This window comes from Mycteria americana, chromosome 7 (assembly GCF_035582795.1).
Source record: "Mycteria americana isolate JAX WOST 10 ecotype Jacksonville Zoo and Gardens chromosome 7, USCA_MyAme_1.0, whole genome shotgun sequence".
Taxonomy (NCBI): domain Eukaryota; kingdom Metazoa; phylum Chordata; class Aves; order Ciconiiformes; family Ciconiidae; genus Mycteria; species Mycteria americana.
The window spans coordinates 58,956,271-58,983,512 of NC_134371.1; the positions used below are offsets into that span (position 1 = coordinate 58,956,271).

A 27,242-nucleotide genomic window follows, 5' to 3' on the forward strand; every position below is an offset into this window, starting at 1 on the left:
AAAGCCAAGAAATCAACGAGGTGCCACCACCATATCCGCGGGGCAAAGCTCTTCTGCTGCCGCGCTCGTCGTGAGAGCCTGCAAGGTTTCATCAGCGTCCGTAAACTCATTTCAGCATAATGCACGGACCCAGGAGGGGGATTTAGACAGCTTTTAAATAAAAGTGAAACTCCTCTGTAATGAAGCTAAATTATAATCTCATGAGATGGGGGACAGTGGGGAGGAGGGAAGGAGAGAGCGGCTGTGTATGAATTTGTGAGTGCTTCTGTCTGCCAGGACAAATCTAGTGTTTGAACTACACATCAAAGCATGCTTAAAAACACCCTGGCAAGCTGCAGAGTCTGTATCTCCAAAGACTAACCTGATTTTGATCCTACCCACGTTCCAAGCGCTTTAAAGCCCTCTCCGAATGCTATTTCATCTGCTATTGTTCTTCAGGCCATTTGCATTCAACTATTTAAAAAGGAGATTTGGTGTATTCTCTTCCCTTTTTTTTTTTTTTCTTTTTCTTTTTTAATCCCCAGTAGCCCCCAGCCTGCAGAGGAACCAGCTGAGGAACCTGGAGCTTGGCTCGATGTCTCGCAGGCAGGAGCCCTCCAAGGTGCAAGCCCTCCAGATATCACAAGCAGAGGTGCCCATCAGTAGGACACGCATGCTGACACCCTCCAAGTCAACCATGGGACCTCACAGGCCTGACAATGCTGTCTGCTGCGTGAGAAGCAGAACCAGGCCCAAGGACTTCTGTCGTCATCAAGATCCAGCTCACCCTTTCATAAGACAGGGCTGACGCTGGTGCTGCTAACCGAGCCTCACCGACTCTCCTGGGTCAGCCACTGCTCTGAAAAGGGCTGCAGCAACCCAAATAAGTGCAAAACCATGAATTCTCCTTTAGCTAATTGCGTTTCTGCCCAAATTTCCCTGCAAAGCTGCCAGATGCAGCACGTCCCCTCCCTTGTGCCTGCCCCGTGGGGTGGGATGGCTACGTGCTGGCACAGCTGCAGTGCACGGTGTCCCCGGGGATCCCCCTGAGCTGAGCAGCCCGTGCTGCTCCTCTCTCTGCTAGGTCAGATCCTGCAACACACCCGGGACAGCTCAGCCTCCTGCAGAAACACCCTCCCCTGCCTCTCCTCCATGGGCCCAGTGGAGACCTGGAGCACCTTTCTTCTCCCCACCCACCCAGCTGCTCTCCCCCAGCTCTCCATCACTCCCAGAAGCAAAATTCCCATCCCAAAGTGACAGCCAGCAGCAGCAGGACAACATCACCCGACACGGCTCTGCTGCACGACGAGGGGATTCCTCCAGGCACCCAAACCATCTCCCTCGCTCGCTGTGTTTTGTGCGGCAGCTCCCCAGCTGCACAGCCGCACCGTTAAGCCAGACAGCCCCAAGCAAGGCTGCGACTCCGACACAGGCAGCCGGAGCAGCCAGTCCCTTTTCCAGGCAGTGCGAGGCAAAACCAGGCTGAGCAGCTATGTCCTGACTCCGGCTCCGCTCCGGTGTCTCCCTGCTCCTCTGGGTTATAGCTGAGCTTTGGTGGTGCTTTTGGGGTGCATCTCCCAGCACCCATCCTCTGCTGGTTGGGACTTGTGGACATTAGTAAGGCACGGAGGCTGTGCATGTCCAGCTCCTAGGAGCAGCTTGGCTTGGCAGGAAAGACGTCAAGGCATCGCAACGCAGATGGTGGCAGCAGCATCGCATCCAGGAACGGGCATGGGAAAAGCAACCATACGTACTGAAGATCAGCAAATATTCAAAGCAGCCCTCACCCGGTCCAGCTCCACCCGCATCTCAGCTCCGCTGCTCCCAGGAAACCCCACCAAAACCCCACTCCTGTCTGATGAACAGGGGGGGAATAAGACTTTTGAGCTGCAACGTCAGCACTTAAGGCATGTGCAAGAGAAGAGCTGACTCCTTTGGGGCTCCCGGGGCCCATCCCTCCCAGAGCGGGTCCATGCCACTCACTCCCAGGCTCCTGTAGGCTCTGCAGGGGCTGCATGGACACGGCGTCTTCCAAAAAATCAGGTGTCAGCTCCGGAAAATGAGTCTTCCTTAAGGCTCTGGTTACTGCCCCTCAGCTGAGCGGTGGGTGCCTGCTTGCTGCCCGTCCCAAGGGCATGAAACTTCCCACCTCCTCGAACGGGCACGAGCCAAATCCTGCGCTTGGTTCCTGGTGTTGGGCGTCCCGGGGTTCCGACTGGTTTCAGACATCCCGTTCCCACCAGCACTCCTGCCCGTTGTCGCTGCTCCTCTTCACCCGCTCTTCACCCGCTTGTGCAAAAAGCAGCCTCCGGCGATTTCGGCTCGCGCCCCCGACGGTGAGCAGAGTGGCTTGGCTGACAGGTGGTAACAAGGCTTGGTGCTCCAGCTCCGCCACCCCCACGAACGGGATGCGCCCGCTGGATTTTTGGCTCCCACAGCTCGGCTAAGATGCGATCCTCGGAAGCCTCATGACTTCGCAGCCTATTTTTGGGAGCCCTCTGAGGCATCCTTTGCTTGCCAAAATGCCGTGCCCCTGGGCTCTCCTGCAGAAGGGAAGACGTGGCGGGGAGGTGGGGACAAGGAGGGAAGAGGGATTCGCATCTGTCTCGGCCACGATAGTTATCTGGGAGATGGAAAAGAGGGGTTTTCTGAGCCCTGTGGTCAAGTGACATCAGCTGACAGCACAAGTGACTCCTGTCCTGAGCCGAAACGCCGCGCCAGGTCAGACTCCGTGTCTGCTCACATGCTGCAGAAACCTTCATCTGAACTTTCCGATAGCAGAAGGTTAAGTGGGGAACAAAGAGGCAGATCATGATTAAGCTAAGCCTCTAAACAAAAATGCTTTTTGATGACGGGGCTGGATGCAGGGACGGGGGTGGGTCAGAGCCTTCCCAGCCCAGCGGCCCTGGCTGCTGGCCCTGGAGAGGACAGGCGCTCCGATCCCGCGCCCAAGTTTCCAAACCATCAAAGAAATTCTCCTGTTTCCCACAGGGTCGCTCCCCAGCTTAATCTGCTGAAATTCCCCACTGTAAACAAGTGGCCGAGATAAATAAACCCGTCTCCAGGCAGATTAAGGTCAGGCTGCACTTCAGCTGGTTTTTCGTCTATTTTTTGTAATTAGGCTTTAATCGTAAGTACTAATGCGCCAGGGCAAATACTCCCACGCCGCAGAGCTCTCCATCCAGCAGGTCTTTCCTTTGGCTCCCCAGCAGACGGGGCAATAGATGTTCAGTTGGCAGCACATGCACAAGCAAATGATGCCCTTTTTTATTTTTTTTTTAATTTTTTTTTTCAAACTCTGAAATCCTGCAAAATCCTTTACATTTTCCCCAGCATAAATCCACAATCTTCTTTAAGGCTGATCTTCCAATCCCACGCAAGTCTGTGATGCAGTCTTTGCTAAAATCAATGATTAATTATTAAACACGTGCCCGAAATAATTTCCGCAAGGCCCGTTTTTCTCTTCCACGTGGCAGGGGAACACGGTCTGTGCCGGGGCTTCCCGCAGCAGCTGGCACCAGGCCCTTCGTCCCTCCCTTTGGCAGCAGCGGTAACGCCGGGCAGCTTTGGCATCCGCAGCCCACGGGCAGTCAGACAACGTGCCTTCACCGCCCCACGCGCCTCGGCTACCGTTGCCTGCTCAGCCATGGTTTGGGACATCTCTCCGCATTTGCTGATGTTCATTACCGGTGAACACCACCAACTCGCTGCAGCTCTGGTCCCTCCATGCCTGGACCCATCCTTCAGAGGGATGCTCTGTTCCTACAGCAAACGCTGCCCAGGTCCAAATCCAAAAGGCTTCTGTAAGATGGGGGCAATAATCCCTGCTCTGAGTATAGTCCATGCCCATCCTGCCCTGGAGCCACTTCTTGGACCATCACCGTGTGCTCCGCAGGGGCTTCTCTTCAGCATGGAGATGCCCAAATACCTCCCGCGTGACGTGCCTACACCAGGCGAGCCGCTTGCTCTGACGTGTGTTTGCTGGCACCACATTTCACCTGCTGTCACGCTGATCCAGCCTCGGTAGGGCCCTGATGTTCCCTAGCCACCCTGCCATCTGCTGATGGGAACGTGCTGTCGCCTCCTCCCGCTCTGCCAACCAAAACTATGTGCATCGACCTGGTCCTTGCACGGTTAAGCCGGGACTGAAACCCAACCGCTCCTGCCTCGTGTGTGTGGGAAGGGAGGGAGGGCTCTCGGCTTGGATAGCTTGGCTCTCTGGCCAAATAATCTGTAATTCTGGGCAAACTGCTTCCTGCATCCAGGCCTGCCTAGACACCCATTCATCCACGTTTCACCAACACGTTTACTTTCTCCCATGCAGAAATTCTGGCTCGGTGGATTTGGCCACCTCTCCAGGAGCCTTGCATATCCAACCATCTAGCTGCAGCGTCCCAAAATCCTGGAAATATCTTCTTGGCAAGCAAGCACAGATGAGCTCTTCAGAGCTGGTGTGGTTATTTCCATCTAGGGAACTTCACGCAGAAGCGAGACATCCCACCCCTGCCCGGCCCTTGTCCGCGCTGTTTGGCCAGGCTCTCGGGTCTCACGGCTATGCTTGCATTTGTTCGGCACTTGGTATGAGGGTCTGTGACCCCAGCTGCAGTTTCAGGTACTCCAGCCCCTGGACCACCCTCAACCTTCTTCCAGATCTACAACATCCCTTTGGTCCCAGCCTGTGAGCCCTTGCCCTTACACAGCATCTCCCACCGGCAGGCTGCAGAGGAGCTCAAACTCACTCATCATGAAACTATGGCACAAGTCAAACTATCCACCCAAGATCCCAGATCTCCAGGAGAGCCCAGAACTGCTGGGTTAAATCCACCACACAACCAACCTCCCTGGGCCCACGTCATCTAAATGTTTTATTCTAATGATATTATGGTGTCAGCCAGCTGAGCCAGTGTCTAAGGTGCTTAGCTAGAATTACCCAGAACTGCATTTCCCTTAAAGCCAGGCTCTGCGCTGGCCATCCTGCCCCCCTCACCCTGGAAACGTGCACCAGAGCATGCAGAAATCTGTTAAGACGGGATGAGACCTGAGAACCTGCCTTTCCCCCTCTGGATCACGGTTCCTCCAGGAATGGCACTTCCACGTCTCCAGGCTACATCCAGCCCCTGGGGCTCACCAGCCTGCATCCTCCCTCGCAAAGGCTTCGGGGCAGCACACCAAACGCCAGGCTGCTGCAAGTATGGGACCAGCCACACTCCGCACACCCATCGTCCTAGACTGCTTTGCAGGAGAAGGGCTGGTTTAAGGTGTTGAACTGTACAGCTGGGGCCTGATCCAGCTGTCCCACCAGGATTTCCCCAGCAGGGGATAGAGCAAGCTCCTGGCATCTCTTAGGGACTTTGCTCCCAAAAAAGAGCCCCAAAAGCCTCTGAGACGATGTCTGCTGGCCCGGCAGCCCAGGCAGCCATGCTGCTACTCTCTGCAAGGCGGTGACTCTTACCCAGCTCATCCCAGAGCTGCCGGCACTTCTCTGTTATGCCCGTCCCCTGCTGCCTCCAGAGGGAGAGCCGAGGATCGGCCATGAACTGCTCCGTTATCAACGTCAGCATCCTGGCCCCGTTGGAGTCCCTCATGCGCAGCATCTCCCGAACCTGGAAAGGACAGAGAGAAGGTCCTTTGTGAGACAAACCATGGTCCCCTGGAGGTGTTTAATACATGGTCACCTGGCTGGCAACCCACAGCTCCCTCAGTCTGGGGGTCCAGACTGTAAATATATACATATATATGTGTATAACATATAGTCATACATTATAACAGTCATGCAACGGCTGGTTGGAGTTCAGCTGAGTAGCAGCCACAGCCTAGGCTGTGAAGAGGACCAAGCAATTGAGAACATGAAAGCAAGGCCCTTCTGCAAAGAAAGAGAAGAGCCTGCAGGCTGGTGCCACCTCTCCATGGTCTCAGTAGGCTCTGCAGGGTTGGCCTTCCCCGCACCATGCTGATGGGGAGATGGGGGAAAGCCCTCCCTCACGCGGGGATCATGGCAAGCCCATCATGTGGGAGGAAGGGACCTGCCAGGAGAGCGGGTGAGACAACCCAGGCCTGACCCAGAGCCTGGATTACAACCGCCTGCTCCGCGACCGGGCGAGAAGGCACTGGAGCAGAGATTCCCAGCTGTGACGGGCACCCTGCCAGGGCAGCCGGAGAGCTGCCGGCTACGTGACGCGCTGAGCAGAGAGGGGAGAGAGCGGCCGGCTCCTCCTCACCTTGGCAAACATGGAGTTGAGCTGCTTCCCCGAGCCGTAGTACCCTCCCTGAGATAGGAACAGCTTCACCTGCTCTCGGACCTGCTCCTCGTCCAAGTGCCAGCAGTTCTCGTCGTCGATGCTGGCCCCAGCAGTGGGGTCAGGAGCGCCTAGGGGGATGGGGAAGGAGGAGAAAAGAGACAACCGTGTTTATAGCAGCAGGGTCAGCAGTCCCACCAGCAAGACGAAGTGGACCTACCTCTATTTTATATGGACCCACCTCTATTTTATCAGCTCAGGTGAGGGAAAACCAACCAGGTTCCCAGGCAGCGAGCCCCAGCTGACAGCATCATGCTCTCTTTCCACAGCAGTGGCAGCAGCCGTCAGGAGGGTTCCCGACCACAGGGCTAATGCCTAGCTAGCCCCTCTCCCTCTGCGCCCCACGTGAAGTGAGGCTGAGGAAGAGCCTTCCTCCAAAGCCCCGGGGGAGCAGGCAGGGCAGCTGCAGAGCCCAGAGTGCTCCCTGGCTCCCAGGATTGCCCGGGCTGCTCCTCCTCCTGCTCCACATCACCGGTTTAACCATCAGTAAAGCTCCAGTTCCTGCAAGCCCTTCCCCACGTTAGGAACAGTCGAACAGAGGTACCGCTGCATGGGGGCTCCAGAGCCCCAGGTTAAATGCCTGGTCCTGCCCTTTATTTGCTTTAGGACAGGGGAAAGTCCCTGGGCATCAGTGTACCTGCCTGGGAGAGACCCTCCGCGGGAAAGAGCAAAGGATCAATAATCCTTCAAAGAGCAAACTGTGACCGGAGCGGGGCCTTTGGCAGGCACACGTGTGCGTTCACAGGCTGTATTTCATCTTCCAGAGAACAAAAAAAGAAAAAAAACCCACAAGTGCTTTAAACAACAGCTTGGATCCACCTCCCCTTGCCTTGCTCCTCTCAGTTCCCATTTTTCCCTCCCGAGTGCTGCCCTACTTCCCAGCAATGTCCCCGGCTTCCCAGGCTCACGGGGCAGGCAGCAGCACAGCTCCAGCGAGCAGCCAGGAGTGCAAAAGGGAACAGAAACTCAGCTTTTCATCTCCCCGCTTTTGAGTCCTGCTCTGCAGAAACCCCTCAGTGAAAACCAGTGCCAAGGAGCGACCGGTGCCGCTGCAGGATGCTCCGCTCCACTTTGGTCTGCTTCTCCCATCCCGTCTCCCTCTCGAGCGAGGAAGGGGGTCAGCACGGGAAGAGCGAGGCGCTGCACGGACAGCCAAGGGATGCTGTAGCCGACACGTTCCCAATTAAATCTTAAAGATGTCTTCCCCACTCGACTGGGATCTGGTTGGGGAGCAGACATCGCTTTCAGGCGGAGACAGCTCAGGATGCTGCACACGCCCCAGCTCTGTGCGCTGCTGAACCAGGAGCTCAAATGCAATTCATGAAAATCAAGCTCCAGGATGCCTTCTCAGCAGGGCAACTGTCTCTTCTTGGCTTGTAAACAAGAGGACATCAACCCGAGGGGTTTTGCTCCTCCGGCAAAGCCTGAGAACGCTCCTGACCCGATAAGATACAGCTATTTGTATTTAATGTCCTTTACAAAATTCCTTTAATTTCTGCTAACAGTTCCTGCCCGAGAGCTGTTCCAGCAAGCTCTAGGTGCAGCCTGCACTGTGCTGAAGGGAGAGGAGGATGCTGCTCCCTCTGTAGAATAATTTATAGTTGACAGAACCACGTAATTGGGACGGGAGCTGAAGCAGCAGAAAGGAAATCACAGCCCCTGGATGAGCACGAGGGCTTTCGCCTACAGCCCCGTGCATACCCTGATCCTGCTCCCGGGCTGCTGGTGGCCAAGCCCCACCATAAGCCACAAGGGACCACCACACCAGGACCAGTCCATCCTGGCTGTCTCAGCTTTTCCGTGCCTTTTCCTTCCCTCCCCCCAACCCTGTCCTTATCTTGCAGATAAAGAGCAGACAAGCCAGCGATTATCCCCTATCAGGAACCGATGACTAATCTGTCTACCACAAGCGTTTATCCGTCCCCGTCCCCATCGCAGAGGTATCCCAGACGCTTGCACTCTTAATATCCTCCTCCCCACCATCCCGCCCACCACTCCCAGCTGCAGCTTGATCCAGACCAGCCAGACGGTCTCGGTCTCGGCTGCCTCTATAGGGACCAGGAGGGTGCGGATGCCTGGAGGGACCCATCCCGCCCCAGCCCATCCTTGGTCCCTCACCGAGGCCGCTGTGACAGATAAAGGTGGAGGAGTCAGCAAGATGCAAAAAGTGGCTGCATTTTTGTGGGGTTCCCCGGGCTACCCTCAGCGCTCGCTGCTCACACGTAGCGTTAGCGACGGAAAGCCCAAGCAGCGAGGAAAGCAGCGTGCAGTGCAGCTAAATAAAACCTCCTCCTCCCACGCAACACATTGAGCACTTCGCACGTTGGGGTTCGGGCCGCAGCCAAATTAGTAACGCGCCTCCAAATAAAACCCGCATTTGCTTGTAAATGTATTTTGCTTTCCTGTAAAAGATTCAGAGAGAGGGTTGTAATAGCAGATTCCCACACGTGCAACGCAACCCGGCAGATAACGGGCTGCCCAATTACGCTGGGGAGCTGGTTAAACATTTAAGAGCAAACAACGGGATTTGTGCTGGGTTTAAATATTAATGGCAGGATTTGTCCACTTCCCCTTGCCAATGTTCACACCGTGGGGGCTTCGGCAGCGGCATGCCGTGACGCAGCTGATGAGCAATTCCATGTCTCGGCTCCAAAGGAGCAGGGAACGGCATGTAAAACAGCCCGGCGCCTGCGTAACACGTTTCTCATATAGCAGCATTCCTGCTCCAAAGAGCCCTGTTTCAGATGTGCTGGATCTTGGTCCTGCCAGACTCAGATTTAAGGAAACACCACCGCACATCTTGAGTGGAAAGAGGGTTTCACCAGCCCATTTACACTGGCTGTAGAAACAGAGATAAAAATGCAACCCATCAAAGGAGAAGCAGGACACCCTCCCTTGCTGCGGGCTTGGGGTTTAACTGTTTGACAGCCAAGTGAGACTTCTCCAGGGAGATACAAAGACTGAGAAATAAGGACTGGAAAAATCTACAAATTAGAAAACAGAGCAAAGCCAGGCATGGAAAATTCAACGCCTTGCTCAGAAATTAGCTGCCCAACATGAAGAAAACGAAAGCCGCTCCTGGACCAGAAAGCAGCAGGTTTCCAGGGCTGAGGAAGTGGTGGGACCTCATGGCTCACACCGAGGCATTGGCACGTCCTGGACCCAAGCTCATGAACCCAAGAAGGGGAGACACATCAGCCAGGCAGTGTGGGAAGCACTCCCAGAGCATCTCATGCAGAGCAGCAGTGGTGACACAAAGGAAAAAGGATAATTATTATTCTTAACCAGTGCCTGGAGCTGATAAACTGATGGTAAAAGCAACCCAGGGATGCAGGTGGCCGCCCTGGCACCTCCCCCGTGGTCATCTCGGCTGACCATGCCCGGTACCCGCTGGCAGCTCGGGGTCTGGCCGTGCTGGCCCTGGGTTCGGCGGTGCCGGGGAGGGCTCTGCCAGCCGGCCGAGCTGCAGCTGCCCGGAGCAGGGCCGGCCATCGCGACGGCGGTTCACAAGGGCCATCTCATGACTGCACGTGGTGGCTTTGCTGAACACCTCTGGGCTGCCTCGCTGGCATCCGGAGAGAAAACAGACGTGAAGGAACAGCTCGGGGAGGGGAGGACACGGACAAATAAACAAACAGCAGAAAACCTCGGAGAGAAAATAACCAGGCACCAGAAAGGAAATGAACTCTAACGAGGGATTAAAAATAGCAGCAAAGCAAGGAGTCAAGCTCTGCCAAGGCTCCTGGTTCATTTTCAAGGGGAGACAGGTTGCATGGAGCCTCCAGGGAGGCCTGAAGATTCACACCCATCAGACAGCGATGGGGAAAGCGAAGCCAGACCAGCTCCCAGCACGATGGCCAGGAGCTCTCTGGTCCAGCAGGTACCAGCGTGGGGTCCATCTGTCTTTGGAAGCCCCTCGTCAAGCACCACACCCACACTCTGGGGTCATTCAGCAGCCCCAGTGGCTCTGCAAGACAAGGGGGAAGAGCTGGTAGAAGAGCCTTTCTCCCCAGCACTCAGGTGTGCTATTTTCCCTTAAATTCACATCAGCTCAGCAACCAGGAACACAAATCCCCCGGAGACCTGACCTTCTCCTCCTCCCCAGTGGGAAGGCAGAATTTCAAATAGATTTACCGGTGCTGCCCTCCAGACGCTGTCATGGGATGACCTCAAAGTTAAAGACCTCCTGCGGACTCCTCAAACACTAGCCCTGGCTCAGTGCGACAGGACAAGCAGGCAGGGACTTCCTGCACGGCCGACCTGGCAGCCGACTTGCTGTGCACAAGAAGCCAGACAGGCCAACGGGCGAACGGCAGTATTAGCCCAGAAGTTGAAGGAAGGGCTCAAGGTGGTCAAGAATACATCTGGGACAAAAATGAGAAGATGAGGCAGAGGGCTCCTTATGGCTTTTGCATGAGCAGATCTGGTTTTTCCATGCCAAAGCCTGAGGGACCATTCCCACTAAGAGTTTTCTGAAGGTCCTCTCCTCCAAGGAAGCTCCCGAGACCCTGCAAGACCACAGAGGCCCCTCGGTGATTCACACTGACTCCACTGGCTTGCTCTCGGAGGGAGCTGCCCCTGCACTGTGAGACAGTGGAGGTTTTGTGGCTTTTCCCACTTCTGGCTGACAAGAGCATCCCAAGCCTTTCGATGGCATCAGCTGAGCGCCACAGACACTGTGTCACCCACTGGCATTTCCGTGGGGCAGACAGACCGTCCCGACCATGTCTCCTGGGCTGAGGGCAGCAGCTCTCCTTGCCGTGCCCAAGTGCTGCTCAAGCAGGATGAGTTACCAAGCTGCAAACACTCGGCCTGCCAAAACCTCCTGCTCCTCACCCATGGAAAGGGGAGACTTCACCAATGATGCACGAAGGATACCTCTAAGCCCCAAATCTTCTGGGCCCACAGGCACTCTCACTCTTCAGAGCTGCCTGTCTTTAAGCTTCTAATTAAAGATTTTAATGACCACCGTCTCTGTCCCTGCAGTGGTCTCCACCAGCCCCCTCTCCTTCCTTGGCCGCAGACTGCTTTTGCCCTCAGGAAGAATCCAAAGCCTGTTTGCCTCCAAAGCCCAGACATCCCAATCAGGCTCAAAGGATGTATCTGAGACAGCAGCTTTCCTCTTGTACACCCCACAAGGATCCTGTCTTCCTCTTAAAATAAATTCAAATCATTCCCTACAAGCATGAACCAAAACACAAGAGGAGATGAATGCCACCTCCCAAGCCTGCTGGTTGACTTGGACCCCATGCACTCACTGCTGCTGGATGTTGGATCCACACTGCGAGAGCGGGAAACTCAGCGCTGTCGGACTCATTGGTGCTTCTGAGTTCCTCCTCCTCCATATTGCTTGCTTTTACCCCTGAAATCTCCCTCTCTGCCTACAGTTCCCATTTCAGTTCTTTTTCTCAGCCTTGCCCTCTCCGATACCTCCTGGCCCCCTCTGCAATACCTTACTGCACCAAAGCAATCGCTCTCTGTTCCACCCTTCCATGGCAGAAGGACATATTCTTCCCATGGTTCATGGTAGTAGAGCATGGATCCCCCCAACAGCAAAGCTGCACCTATCCCTGGCACGTCCACCACGGCTGGTGGCCTGGAGCCACTTTCTCAGCTTGCATTTCCCCAAGTCAGGCTGGCCCCGCAGCAAACCAACGCGAGCCCTAGGCTGATGCTCTGGGAAGAGCGAGGGGAGCAGGGTGCCAAGGTGGCCACGACCAGATGCTCCTCACTCTGGCTGCTGGATCCAAGCTCTCCAGCTGCAGGTCCTGGCTGCCCCTAGCAGCCACCCCACCAGGAAAGACCAAGCAGCCGCAAGTCACATTTGCTGGCACAATCACAACCTTGCGGCCTTGCTCCGTGCCAGACAGTCACGCTGCTGACTTTGTCCCCAAGCAGGAACACACTTGAGGAGGGGACACAGCAGCACTGAAACCCACCCCAGTCTCCTCACTCCAGCTGCCACTTCAGACGCCGAGCGTGGACATGTCAGACACGTGAGACGCTCTCGCCGTGAGCACGCTGCCCTTTGCAGCCGGCTACGAGAGCAGAAACGTGACCCACTTAAGCAGGCAGAGGTCAAGTAGGGAGCAGAGCGGCAGGCACACCTAGGCTCTCCGCTCAGATTGAATCCTTCGAGAACACGCGAGCGCCTTGGCTGCGCTCCGAGACTCCATCATTACTGGATAGTTTGCATTTCCTTCTAGGAAGGCAGCCGGGAAGATCGGCATGCGGTGCACAGCCTGCAGCTACAGACTCCTACACGGAACAAAGCTCCAACGCCCCGAGACGAGCGCGCCAGACAATGGCCTGTAATTTTCTTTGCCATTCAGCCTCTGCAGGGGGAGAAGGAGCAGCCCTGAAAGCCTTATTTTACAAAACCAGACGATCCCCTTGCAGAAGGGGCGTTCCCCAGCGAGCCCGGAGCGCTCCCGAGGTGCAGAATTGGCTCTGCCATCCCACGTGCTCACCATCAACGTGGAAGGAGCAGCCTTTTGGGTGACCAGAGGCAGGTGGGGAAGACCCAGTGCTAACCTGAAGCTCAGCAGACCACTCCTCAGAAGAAACGGGGGGAAAAAAAGACAGGATTTTTCTAGAGAGGCTTTTCTCGCTCCAAGGCATAATAACCTCGGGTGTCCAGTGCACACACTGGGTTACTGTTGGGGCTGCAGAAGTTGCCAAAAGCCAGCTTGGCCTCGACCCAGAGGTAAACAAAGGTATGACCCCAAGGGTCTGAACCAGACACGGCCAAGAAATGCACGCGTAAGCCCATAAAGCTCTATGTAAAGCATACCTTGAAGAATTTCAAATCCCAGGATTGGGGACCCTCTATGAACACGTGAACTGCAGCTGGGAAGGGCAAGATGGGGGAAAAATTTGGATCCGCTTCAACTGGAGCCCCTGAATTGCTCTCACATAGGCAGCCCCACACACCTGCAGCCCTTCCTTGCCCTGAGCTCCTTGCTCAAGTAGCTCTGCGATATAGTTGCACTGTGGCTGTGCTTCAGCGGCAGGACAGGGAGGGTAAAGCCTGCAACACTGTCCAGGATCAAGAGCCGAAGCCCTGGATGACATCACTCTGAACTTGAACGTGAGTTTTTTTGAGCTTTCCTTTTCACAGGGTGCTACGTCTGAGTTTTAGATCATCTTAAGATCGTCTTAGATCATCTTTAAATCATCTCATCGTCTTAAGGCTGATCTACATCCTTCCCCAGGATGAGACCAGGCTGTAGTCCTGCTTGCAGAGGCGTTCACTCGCTTGTGACCCTGGCTACGCAGCCACATGGGTGTCGGGTAGGTGCCGCCTTCTGCTGGGTAAGTCAACGCGTCTCTATCGGTCCAAAATCACACACTGGAGTGTGTGAATTTGCACAAGTCTGAAGGGACAGAGAATTTTTGCTTTGTTTTTTAAAACCACTTGTAAAAACAAGAGGCAGATATTGAACCACAGCCAACATCTGTATCTTTGTAAGACTCTCAATCACCAGCCTTTTGCCGACTCTAGAGCAATAAATATTCAGGGCCTTAAAAGCTTTTCTTCAATCTGCTTAGGAGAAAGCAGCCTCAAACAACGGCCAAGAAGGGATCTTGCCCAACCTCAGCTTCAGTGGATCAGCTCAAGGAGGGAGTGGACCTCACCAGATTCTTGCAGTACCACAGCTCCTCATTCTTTTTTAATGCCAAAAAATGAGGAACACCCACGCCTCCCCCCCCCCCCCCCCCAGCCAGTAATTTAGAGCACAACCACACACGCAGCAGATGTGGCCCAGCAGAGGAGACAAAAACTTCTCCCACGGTAGAAGCAGGAATGACCAGCTAGAAGGAGGGGAGGAGAAAATATCTGACATCAGAGCTGCCATCACCCCTGTGGTGGAGGTGGACCCCTGGCCTCACCTCTACATGTGGATTCAAACAGTTCAGATCCTATTTTAGGCTGCATATGTGGCTTTTCATCTTCGGAGCACTTAACAGGCATGTGTTAATCCCCGCAACACCCTTCCGCGGCAGATAAGTGTTTATTATCTCCACTCTACAGCTGGTGGGACAGGCACGGTGGGGAGTGGCTTATTGTTGCAGACCTTGGGCAACCTCAGCTTCTGGGCTCCTTGGAAAGACACAGTGGGAGCACCTGGCTTGGGCTGATGAAGGGAGCCCCAGGGCAGCTCCCCAGGGAGCCTGGGCCACCTCCCGGGCCAGTGGGCAACTGGAGCAGGGCTGGGATGGGCACTGTCCCCCAGCCGGTGCTTTCCAGGGGAGGAAGTCAAAAGCATCTTCCAAACACAAAGTCCCGGGACACACCTCCACCGCCTTTGTGCAGTAGGTCAGGACAGCGGTGCTCATTTATTATGAGCAAATTAACGCCCATGGAGATTAAAGCTTTATCTCCCGCTGGCTCAGCCGCATCTGACTTAGCAACGTGCAGGGCTGGGCTGACACCGCGTCCCCACATGCTGGAGGAGCCACGTCCCCACTGCACCTCCCGCTCCCCAGGGTCCCAGCACCACGTCCTTCTGTGTTGGGGACTAAACGTACTCCCTTCCTCCACCCTTTGCTTCTCCATCCTGCTCTGAGCTGTGCCTTGTGCAGCGCCAGCCTGCCTGCTCTGCCTTTTCTTGCCTGTTAAAGCCAGCGTTTGACAGCTAAACACATAAAGAAGAACAGAGGGCAGAATGGGGACACGTGGCCAACATCGATGCAGTCCCAACACCCGCGCATTAACGTCAGTTTGACGCTGCCACCTCTCTCTGTGCAGCAACAGACAAACATGGCAAAGCGGAGGCCACCACCGTTGGTGTGAAACCACCACCCCAGCCCCAAACGCGGAGTGAATCAGTGCTGAACCACCCAGGGAGGGAGGAGGAATTACCGTGCACTTGGTTGATCTCAGAGTTGGATGACAGGATCTCATCAGCCAACTTTTGGGCGGTGGGCAGCACTTCGGTGTGGTGCGCCGTGATCAAATACTGAACAAACTTCTGGAGCTGGTCCCTGTTCATCTGGAAAAGGGTCTCTGAGATGGGAAGACGGAGTTTGACCTGGTCCGGCTTGCGGATCCTGTACAGCGAAAGCGCCACGACGTGGGCGCAGTAAAAAATGTCCTTGTTCCCACAGCCGCATGTCACTGAGGTGATTTTGCAGCGGTCAAAGCTGATGGCCACCTTGTAGGTCATCTCTGGTTCTGTTGCAGTCGCCGGCTCCGTTACCGTCCCACTGAGGTGGAACCCTGGAGAGGGAAAGAAGAAGAGGGAAAGGCCTTGTTAGCTTCCCTCTGACCACAACCACCCATGCAAACTCTGGAAGGTGGACAGGGCCAGCCAAGACCACTTATGCATCGCTATGTCAAGGAGCACACCACCCAACGCACGCCATTCTGGTGGCTTACACCCAGCAACAACACCCAGCCTGCGTACAAACGCGCTCCTGCACCAACACACATGTCCAGCCAGACTCCTCGGCGAGCTTATTTAACAGCAAACCCTCAGGGGATGAGCAAAGCCGCTCGGTTCCCATTTGTTTAAGAGTCTCTCAGACTGTTTCTCTCCTGGGAGTCATCTTCATCCACGCCTCCCTCTCACTGAATTTGTAACTCACATGAGCGAGGGCTGGCAGAAAAAGGCCAGGTTTTCTTTTCTTTGGTGAGGCAGACAAAAAACCCCCACAAATTAAATGCAACACAACTCCAACTTCAGTCCCTCAACCAGGCAGAATGCTCCAGGGCAGCTCCGAGCTCTTCCACGCAGCAGGAACAAGGAGCAGGGATGGGAGCAACGCACAGCCTGAACCACGGGCTGGGGGGGAACTGTTTGTTCTTTGAGCTCCACAATATCTGCTGCTCCCCTGCGAGCTCTTGAGTTCTCCTCGAAATACTGCGGCCAGGAAGCCAGCCACTCATCGGCATGATCCGTGTGTTGGGCTGCAGGGACAGCCCAAATCGCTCAGGCAAATGCTATGGTGCTCCCAACAGCCCCCGCCGCGCCACGAGGGGCTGCAGCACCTTCGGGCACAAACCGTGAAAAAAACGTCCCAAGTCCCAAACATGGGTGAAGAGTGAGAAACGGGCTTGGAAGGTCCTCTGGGTCCAAGGAAGGTGGACGCACCAAGCAAGCAAGGGATAAAAAGTCAGCGAGAAAAGACTGGATGCCCATTAACCTCAATCTGAAAGCCCAGGGAGCCCTTCCCAGGAACCGGCTGCCGAGGAGGTCCAACACCACCACTTTGCACTTGCCCAGCCTCCTTGAAAAGGGACATCTTTGTTTCCCCTATCCGTCTGCCTCGTTGCTCCAAGGAGAACGAGGCCACGCCAGGAGGTTAATTAACCTGGAGGTGCCCCCATGTCAGAGCCTGGCATGGTACCTGGGACCCGGTGCCCCGCGCCGCCCGCCCCAGCCCTCTTCCCCGAAGAGGATGCTCACTTTTCTCCGTGCCACTGCAACCACATTAAGCCCGTGTTTGTACAGAGGTCCCTGCAGAGCCTGCCTGCCGTCCCCTCGGAGAAGGCAGCAGACAGCTGAGAGCCCTACAATTAGTGACAGAAAAGGAGAAGGGGTGGTGGGGGGGTGAAGATTAAAATACATTAACTGCATCAAACCCTTGTGCGTTTGCCAGCTCTCACAAAGGCTTTCCGAGACAAATTCTACCAGAGGTTTTTAATAAATGGCATCAAAACCAGCTATTCACTGCCAGTCTCTTTAAAGCTACGCCAAAAACCACATTCAAATCTGATTAAGCGTCAAGGAGGTCTGCTTTCACTTTAGTGCAGGGGAGGGGGAAGCAGACCTGTTCTGCTGCCATTGCCCGAAACCCACCCGGCATGGCCAGCAGAGCAGGAGGGGAGGGACGGACAACCCCGCGCTGCCCTCTCGCTCACACGCTGCCGAGTGGAAGCATGGCTGCGGAGGTGCTGGGCTCGGTGCCGTGGGAGCAGCGCGGACAGGGGCTGATGAACCCCCCTTCCGCACGAGTCCATCCCCCAGCAGCCAAACTACATAAATCCTGAGGATAAACTCCAAAGTGTTTATGTTTTACCACTTCTCTGGTCTGCAATGCTTGGCAGGCAGCTCCAACTCGCTGCCAGTTTCTCCCTAGTTTACTTTCTTAACAAGTTAAAGGGATTGGAAACTATGCTCCTGAGCAATAATATATGTATATATGTGTATGTACGCCCATAGGCACATATGCACATATATATATATAAAATCCGCTAAGACAAATTACTAGCCATAATCACTGCCTTCAAATGCTTACTTTACCAGGATCATGGGCCAGACCCCACTTGGGGCTAACTGGTGTAAGGCTGGATGAACTCATTTAACCAAATGACCTGTTTCAGACAGGTGTAAGTCTGAAAATACATCAACCGTGGTCTGAATCCGGCCCCTCGAGAGAGGAGATTTGCCCAGATACTTCCCAGGCCGCTCTCAGGCATCCTAAAAGCTGTGCTCCCCCATCCACTGCGAGAGCCGGTCCTCGCAACTCGTAGCTGGGGTCTGCAGGTCAAACAGGACTGTCCAGCTACTGCCAAGTTCATCTGGCACTCGAGCCCTAAGCCAAGTGTCGGTTTAGACTTTAGCCGTGGTAGCAGCAGGTCTATTTAAGATAAACTAGAAACTCTATACAAAACATTTATCTAAAGCTTAGTTAGAAATTAAACATGGTGAGAGGGGGAGAGAGAGGAGCTGGCAGGAACAGCGGCATTATTATGGAATATTTACATTAACAGAAGGTCAGCCTGCAGCTACCACACTGCGCCCTGCTCCGCAGCCAGGTCTGCACCCAGCGCTGACCCTGGCACCCATGGGTGGGAGATGGCTTCACCGCACCCACGGGTGGGAGATGGCTTCGCCAGCTCAGCCGTGATGGGTATCACTGTCCCAGAGAAGAGTGGTGGTTAAAGGGTAGGTTACGGGTGTGGTTACTCCATCATCCATCAAAGCACTCACGCCTGGTCCACGTAAAACCCTGATGCTACAGTCACCAAGAGGCTCCAGGTCACCCTGGAGAAGGACATCTGTCACTCTGCCCTCCTTGGCGCTCATCTCACATCCCAAGCAGCACGTGGGGCAGGCGATACCAGCACTCCAGCAGAGAGAAGCACAGCCCTGGCCGCAGACACGGTGTCTGGATAGCGCTGAGAGCAAAAACGTACTCTCCTCCATGTCCCCCCCCCCATTTCAATTTAAGACGTTCCTACAGCCGAGTGCTTATCTAGGACTTCATCCTCTGTTCCTTAACATAAGCTAACTTGGCGTTTGATTTGCTGCCAGCAAAGTGACAGTGCCAGGGCTTGAAAACCATGGAAAAGAAATAATTAAGTATCATCTTTGTAACTACAGACTCATTACACACCATCGGAGCCCTAGCTTTGTCCCAAGAACAACGTCACCTCCTCCCTGCCCCAGAACAGCCTCCCCTACTTTTACCACGGATGCTTCCCAGTGGATGCCCCTGTGATCCAGGTTGCAAAAGGAGCTGAGTGTTCATACCTGCCCCAGAAAGAGCACAGAAAGGTGCCACAAATGTTCACAGGCACACAGGACACAATGAGCACATCTTCCTAATCCCACTTACCCATCAAACGGGGACAAAACACCGAAGGAAGGACATTTTCCCTGCCACAGCAGATCTGCCCTCCGAGTCTCAGCTCTGATGTTGCATTAGTGCTGCAGGATATTGTGCCTCTGATTTAAATTAAAACCAACCCTAGAAATGCCACCTGGGAGTCTGTGAGCACCAGTGGCACTTCCAAACTCTTCAGCTGAGCAACGCTTTCCTCTTTGGAGCTGATAAACCCCGCAGGCTGGGAGGAATGCGGACCCACAAAACATCCCCAGGCTCTGAAATGGCTGCGAAGGACCAAGCTTTTAGTAGCAGCTCCAGCGCAGCAGGCTTTGTTATCAAGAAAAGACTGTTAAGGCCTCAAGAGAAGTATCTTTAACCGAGATGGAGAATTCTTTGATCTCTAAACCTACTCAACCAAAAGGAGCTTTGCAAACCCTTCCACTTCTGTAAGAGCACCTAGATTCTTTCAGCTGGGCATTTTTAACCCAGATGTCCACAAGCCACCCATCAGGAGAGACTACCAGCCTGTCCTGCAGCTCCAACCCACCACCGGGCCAGCGGTGGAGACCCCTAATCTTGGGTCCTCCAGCAAACTACAGAAGTTAAAGTCAATGCACAAGCTAGTTACATTGAAATACCTGAAGTTCAGACATGGGCAGAACACAGGTGGAAATTTAAACCTCAGAAACAAGCAAAATCCAGGTGTAACTCCTTCCCTTCTCATAACTGTGTCAGCCACAGCCCTCCAACACCCACAAGGAGGAGCAGGGAGAGGAGGACCCCGCAGCTACGACACTAGCCAGGAACTCGGGAGCTCCGCTCTGCTCCCTCTGGCAGTTGCTGCTCACAGCCATCCCCCAGATTTCACACCGCGGTCCAGGCAGAAGTCACAGTTGTCATTCGCAAAGTTGTGCCATTTGGAAAAATTAGCTCCTTCTTCCCAGGCACGGCACTCGCTTGCCTTTCACGGAGCGTTAGCGCAATCCTGCCGGGGAGGCAGCCTTCACGCCAGACCTAACCCTGGACCAGCAGAGAACATCTGAGGTTGCTGCACTGGCATTGCTGCGCAAGAGGATGGGGATTAGTAACGCATGGGTAATGCGGGGAGCATTTCTTCACGTCACTGTGGCTCCTCTGCCTCCTCTGCAGGCTTTTCTCTGTCTTTGTGGAAACCTCGAAGCGGGGCAAGGAACAGCTCTGCAGAGAGAAACGTGCAACCACATCCACCCCCCTGAGCAAGGACCACTGGTGGGATGCAGCCGGATGCTGTACATAAGGAACTCACCCCCACATCTGGCTGTCAAAACCTCAAGTGACCTCCTAGTAACTGAGGCTGATATTTTGGGCAGGCTCCGTTAGGAGCAACGTGATGGAAAGTCCATTCACGCAGCTTCCCAAAGAGCACCAGCCGCATCCCCTTGCATCCCGGCCGGAGAGGGGCAGCTGCAGCGGACCGCAGCTCGGCTCTTCCTCCTCGCCACTCTCATGCCCGGTGCTGAGCTGCCAGGACCCCACCTCTAATCAGACTAACCCCATTTCAGATCCGCGCGTGGGCAGCTCTGCCTTCAGGCCGGCAGGAGCTCTGCAAAACCAAATGGGAATGAATACACGGATATTTATGGGGCTCAGCAGATGCAGAAGAGGTAAACTGAAATTCTCAGTGCAAGTTGTATATACTAGGTTAACATGACCCAAATATTTTTTTTTTTTAAATTTCCAAACCACAGTGGAAAGGTATTTTAAACTAAAGCGATTCCAAGCTCTTTAGTGATTAAACGGACTGCAGCTCCAGCTCCTAGTGGAAAAACCATTTGTTTTTCCACTGTGTGAAAGCCATAACTAGCAATGAATAATAATTGCTGCACCAAGTGTTATTTATAAGCCATTCTCGGTCACATTTCCATGCCTCAAAACAGCAGCTTTCCAAATGTGAACTTAAAATCGGTCAATATTTGTAATGTAGACAACACCCGTGGGAGGAAGGTGTCGGCATGCTCACGCGGTGGGAAGCGGAGGTTAGTAAAAATCTCCCAAAGCTTCCCAGCTTCTAGATCAATTCCTCCAGCCGGCTGATGCTGACAATTGCCGAGTCCCTGACCTTGCAGTTGGAAAGGAGATGGGCTCATGAACTCATTTGCACATGACAATGCTCCAGCAAAGTGAATCATCTGCCTCCGATAGTAACGGAGAGTACGGCGTGCCCCAGCCCTCCCGGGCTCTATTCAACCAGCGCCGGGCTGGCCTTTTGTACTGCCAGTGCAAGAAAGACTCCGCTGAAGATGTGTGCAATTAAACCCACTTTTCTTGTTGCTCTTTTGATTCAGCGTGGCTCAATGAGAGGCACCCTAGGCAGGTGTTGTCACACACAGATAAAATGTGCCTTTTCAGAGCACTGGCAGACAAAAAGAAAGAGGGTAAGACTGAATCAATTGCCATTTCTCCCTTGCAAAATAGGGAATCCAGGCTTCCAGCAAGTCAATGAGCAGAGCTGGTACAAGTTTACATCCTCCCTCCTCCCCAAAGCGATTTCTTTTTGTGATCGCCGGCAAAGGTGTTGCCGTTGAGCGAGTCCTTGGCAGGGATGAAGGAGGCAGGCGACGGCTGGCTGGAGGATGCTGCCCCAGCAGAACGCAGCCGTGCTTCTTCTGCTGTATCTTTTCCCCTTGCAGCCCTCCTCCCCGGTCCCCACCACGCTCCTGTCCTATCCCGGTCATTACCACCCTGGAAAAGCACCTCTGGCTTCGCAGAGCTAACGAAGACCATTAATAGCCCCCGCAAAGGCCGTGCCCGCAGCTGAGCTGACGCCAGAGGAGCCGTAACAAAGGGATATGGCTGAGTTGGAGAGGACGCGCTGTGCCTGCAAGCGTCCCCGCGCGTACCTACGGCCTCAGACACCAACTACCACGGGTTTAGGAGAAATACTGTGTCTCCGGGTAGGCCAGGGAAGAAGCGCGAGCTGCAGCTGTAAACAGAGGAGATGCAAGCGGGGCTGTTTGTGCTGGAGGGAGCCGTAAGCTCCTCTGAGCAGCTGAGTAAGCTGGAGGGACGCTCTCTCTGCCATCTGCTCTGATCCCACAACACCTCCTGCAAATGAAGAGTCAATCCGCTGGTTTCTATCCCTGTTAACCTCTAATCAGCCACAAGGACCGGCTTCTGCCTTGCTCTTTATCCGAGCCAGCTAATGCGTGAAGCACACCGTGCTTCCCATCCGCTCCAGCATTACTAGAGTTAAAGGACAAAGCCGTTTCCCTGTCCCGAGCACTCACTTACACAGATGCCCTTGTATTAACTCAATTTCCCAGTGATTTCCATTATTACCCTTACGAGACTTCTGGTGTTTGTTTATGTAGGAGCCTGAAATGGAGGGTTTTTTCCTCCCCCTACCCAGCTCAGGGGGTGGCTGGGCCAAGGCCGTGCTCCAGCAGGCTGGTCCCATTCTGTCACATTCCCCTAAAATATTCAGAACTGTTCCCCCATTTTCCCCCCAGCCCACAGTGCTCTTTGTTGCCCATCCAAACCTGAAGACCCAGGTTTTTGGGGTTTTTCTTGCCAGCCCCAAAGCCAAGACCACCCCTCCCAGCATCACCTTCCACATCCTTCCGCCGCCCGCCAACAAATGGTTTTTTAATCTACCCAGATGCGCAACCCTTGCTCCAAAGACATATGGTTTGGGGGAAGAAGGAAAAAATACAACCAGTTTTAAAGCCCAGACTGATTTCCTCTGCTAACGTGCAGCCCTGCAAGCTGAATTCCTCCGCTAGCAGTTCAGATTTAACACAAACCAACCCGAATGCCATTTTTGCAGCAGCATAAGCAATAGAAAGGGCTTGAAGAGAGGAAGGGTTCACCGCATCTTTGCTAACATGTGCTGTTCACGTAATAACTGGTGGCAAAATGCTGTCAAGTCTCTGCTCTTTACTGCTACAGTATATCTTATGGTAAGCTTGAATATAAAGAGCTTTCTTAAAACCATGAGAAATTAGAAAGATGAGGATGTGCAGTACATTTTTTGGCAGAAGTGGTGAATGCACCATCTCCACATCAAGGGAGAAAAAGCAACACATCTCTGTGACCACCCCAAAAGCATCCCTCTCCTCCCTGCGTTCCCGAGCGGCTGTGTCTGAACAAGGAGCAACGCAGTTCCTTGTTATAGCTCAGGTGTTTTCTTAACAGATGCAGGGTTGTTTCCAAGCATGAAAGAAAATATCCATGGGGAGGAAATTCACTGTCGCTGGAGTTTCCGGGCTCGTGCATCCCATCAGTCGAGGCTGCCACGGAGCAGACCCAGCCCCGTGCTGTCACCACTCCGGCTGCCTCAAGGAAACCAACGGGAGATGCCAAAACTCACAGGCGAGGCTGAGCTGGGGTCATCTCCTGACTTCAATGGAGCCACCCAGATTTCCAACAGCTGAAGCTGGCTTCTAGTACATAAAAGGGTTTTAATTAGGAAATGCCTCTTATCCCTCCATGCATGTGTCACTACAATGGGATCACTGATCTTCACCACTGTCAAAAGCGAGTGGAGCGGCACTCTTCCCTCCATCGTCTTTTTTTTTTTTATGTGGCAATTCAAACAACCCTTAGCCCCACAAAAAGAAATCCAGACCACTAAAAGCAAAGCACCTCCCATGCCAGAGCCCTTAACCCGTTGCTCCTGGCTTAAGGGCTCACCCCTGGGTACCCTCTGGTCGGGAAGAAGTGGCTCCAGAGCCATGGACATCCTTTTCTCTCTACATATCTGCTCCCCTTGCTGACTTGCTTTTCTGAGACGTGGCCTCCCTCCTGTGTCGGCAGCTTCTCCAGGTCTCTCTTGACCTCTGGCTGGGGAGCAGCTTTGGATTTTGTCTCCAAATACACAAAGATAAATTGCATTCAATGCATATTTTGCAATTTAAAGCCAGCTCCGGAGCAGGCCACCTCCATACCAAAACCCAAACTCAACCCACCAATACGGAAAACCAAAAGCAAAACCAAGCCTGAGAGCCTCCTGACTTGTTCTCTTCCCACGTTTTTGTTTTGCACAGGGCAGGACCGGCAGCCAGCCTAACAAGGACCAGAATCAAACCAGGGCACCGTGCAGCAATGGAGGGAAGCAGGACACCACCCTGCTCCTCCGTGAGACACCAGACCTTAAAATAGCAGCTCTACAATTTATAGGGAAGTTATTAGTTATAATTTTCCTGGGCCTCTGAAGCTTTCTGAGGGAATGAGGCAGCCTAGATTCAGTACGAAAATCTGCTCCAAATTCTTCCCAAAAAAGACATTTTTTCCACTAAGAATAGCTCTATTTTTTTTTAAAGGGAGGATAAAGGCTGACTTTCTAACTTATTGGCGATGTTGTTAAATGAACATTATATTTACAAAGCGTTTCAATAGCATTTGTGGTAATGGCCTCAGCAACAGATTTGCTGAAAAGGTCAATTAACTTCCTTCCAAAAACCTCGCTTTTAAGCACAGAAAAGGGCTCTGCATTGAAACTGCTCCCCCAAAGTGGAAAAATCTTTGAGATGACACCATTTTGCCATTTCTGCTCTCCATCCCCCATTCGGGAGTTGGGCACAGACCCGAGGAGCAGGCACCAGGGCGACCCCCCTCTCCTGCCAACTTTTACAGCCCCCATTTATAATAAACCCACCTTTTTTTTTTTTTTGCTATTGAATTTCACCGAGGAAACCACAGCCAATCATTTTTTATATTGCAGAAATATTATTATACTTAAACGGCTTAGCTCACTTCAGTAGCTTCACAAAAACTTAGCGGTTTCCTTTCCCCCCCACCCCAAACCAATGAAGCTTAAATTTTGGAGCTTATTAGGGCTGGTCCATATAGGGAAATTAACTAGTCATTGCAGAATAAAATGTCCAGCAATTGCTACTCCAGATCAGCCTCCTCTGTGGACATTTTATTCCAGAATCATTCTGGGAAACTTTGTGAGTGTATTAATTCTTCCTGAAGGAAGGGACTTTAATTCCAGGACAGGGAGTCATTCAAATAACTGCTGCACACCAGTGGCTGGACTGGTCACCAGCCCTTGGTGACAACGCTGACCAGAGTAATCCCAGAAGAGGAGATGGGGGGGGGAGTGTCAAGCTTGGGAAGGCTGATGCTGAATTTCAATGTCCAGCAAAAACTGAGGTGAAAGAAAGGCACACACCTTGATTTTGTGTGGAAAAAACATTTTTCCAGCTTTCTTTCAACCCATAAGCTGCAAAGTGAGAGGAACCGTCTAGTGAGAGGTTAGAGGACTTTGCATCATGAGGTGTAACATCTGCCCCACAGCGCTGGGGAAAGCAGCAAAGGATTCCTGTCCCTGGGATCTCTGCACAGAGCCGGGGAAGGGTAAGCTACATGGGGACCTCCAGCCGGACCACGCTTTGGAAGGGGGAACACTTGCTGTCACATTGTGCTTCCCACATCTCCGTCTTGGCTCTGTGCTCCTCCAGCAAGAGTCCTGCGTGCACATTGCGGTCCCCCATCCCCTGCTGGCCCTTCACAGGAGGGATGGCAGTGCTTATGCGCATCCCTAGAGGGTCGCAAGGTTTTCACCCATCATGTGCATGAAGTGTGCTGAGGGTATCTGAAAAGCACCAAACCTGACAGCGGAGAGGCCTGCAGAGCATCCAAGTGTGCTGTGGCAGCTCCCACGCCCAGTTCAGCCTGCTGGTGGATGAGTTTTCTGTTTCTTCCACAAGGACCAGGTTTTTGTTGGGTGTCCTCCTGTCCTACCAAACTATACATCATGCCCAAAATTACTCAAGACAACTACAGAGTCAGCTCCATGGAGCCCACAAGCTGTGCCACAGCAGCTGCACTCCTTGCCATCTCCTGGTCATGGCCATTTCCCCAAGCTTCACAAATGGTATCACAAAAGGGATCCTTAATACACTGTCCACCGCTGCCCACGAAGCCCAACACACTTCAGAGGGCAACAGCAAGGCAGCATGTTCAGGCACTATAAGAAAAATTGAAGAGGGGCAAGACCAACCCAAGCGAGGCAACCACATACAAGTTCTCAGTTGCCAGTATCTCCTCCCTGGTAAGACCCGGAAGCGAAGTTTGGGGTGATGGCTGACGAGCAGTCAAATTGCCCAATTCTGCACAATGAAAACGCTCTGCAGAACAGTCATCACACTTCAAGTAACACTTAAAAACCCTTTTTGACCACATTAGTTTTCACATGACCCTTCTGAGAAGTCAGGAAGGCAGCGGGAGGTCTGCAGGGCCAAGACTTCCCCAGCAGCCCTCCTTGCTTGAAAGGAAGGCGGTTGGGAGACAGATGCCTGACAAAGATGCTCCGCTCTCCTGCATCAGCAGTTTTCACCATCTTTAGCATGCAAGCATTTCACGAGACACAGATCCCCGTGCCATGATTTTAAGCCCCATGGTGCTACCCTTGCTCCTTCTGGACACGCGTTGTCCCCAGCAACTCCCAGCCGCACATCACAAACCTCTGCTTGAGTGAGGACCCTGCAACTGGAAAGCTGTCCCAGAGGATCCACCGTGCATGGGAAAACACTAGCCCTCCTGCTTTTCAAGTTCAAGATGACTCTACGGCTTCGCAGCCTTCAGAAACACAAAGGGCCACAAAAGCTGATACCCAGCGAGACGTGAGCCATCGCTCCGTTGGGTAGGGAGCGGTGTATGGGCTGCCTCTGCAAAACTCATGTTTCTGATTAAAAACTTCACAGATTTTTTTTTGCTGGAAAAACATTGTTATTCAATACACACCCTGGACTGCAGGCTCCTCCGTTTGCTTTTGGTACAGTGCAAACATCTAAAACGACACCGCGTAATGACAAGATCTGTCATCAGGATGGCTGGGGCTACAGTAGGAAAAAAAAAACGAGGGAGCGATCCATTCCTTCTCTCTGGAATTCATCAGAATTAAAACAAAAAGAAACCTACATTGTGCAGTTAATGCTAAATACACAGGACCGAAGGGAAAGGGGAAAAGTGTGATGTGAGACCGTTTAGCGGCGGTTTTCTCCCATTATGTGGCATGAGGTCCTTCTGGTGGTGGATGGAGAGTCTCCAGCTCCTCTAACCACAGACCTATTTCAGTAATTAAGTCCCCTTATGAAAAGGGAAAAGGGAAAAGGGAAAAGGGAAAAGGGAAAGCCCGGTAATATCCCAGCCAACTACCTGCTGGCTGGCTGAAATATAACCTGAAAGCCCCACCGGAGTGAAACCCCACCCTGCAGCCTCCTGCACCTTCTGGTTTGCCCCCGTCCTCCGTGGGAAGAGCCAGGCAGAGCTCCCTGGCAGTGGACACCACGCGTGCCAGAGGGTTATCAGCAGATTTATCTCGATTTGGAATTGGAAACAACCAAAAATGCAGTGAGCTCAGCATAATGGGACAGAAACAAAGTAAAAAGCAAAACCAGATGAGCGACTGGAGAGTTGACTCCT

General features: G+C 53.4%; 1 protein-coding gene across 1 annotated transcript in view; it reads right to left on the reverse strand.

Annotated features, from left to right (window-relative positions):
- Positions 1-27,242, reverse strand: part of ZSWIM5 (zinc finger SWIM-type containing 5) — a 100,947-nt gene that overhangs the window by 14,359 nt on the left and 59,346 nt on the right. The window contains exons 2-4 of the mRNA XM_075508644.1: positions 15,142-15,498; positions 6,198-6,346; positions 5,432-5,582 (exon numbers count right to left, since the gene is read on the reverse strand). Coding sequence (XP_075364759.1) covers positions 5,432-5,582; positions 6,198-6,346; positions 15,142-15,498 — 657 coding nt within the window. The remainder of the gene's footprint in view (positions 1-5,431; positions 5,583-6,197; positions 6,347-15,141; positions 15,499-27,242) is intronic.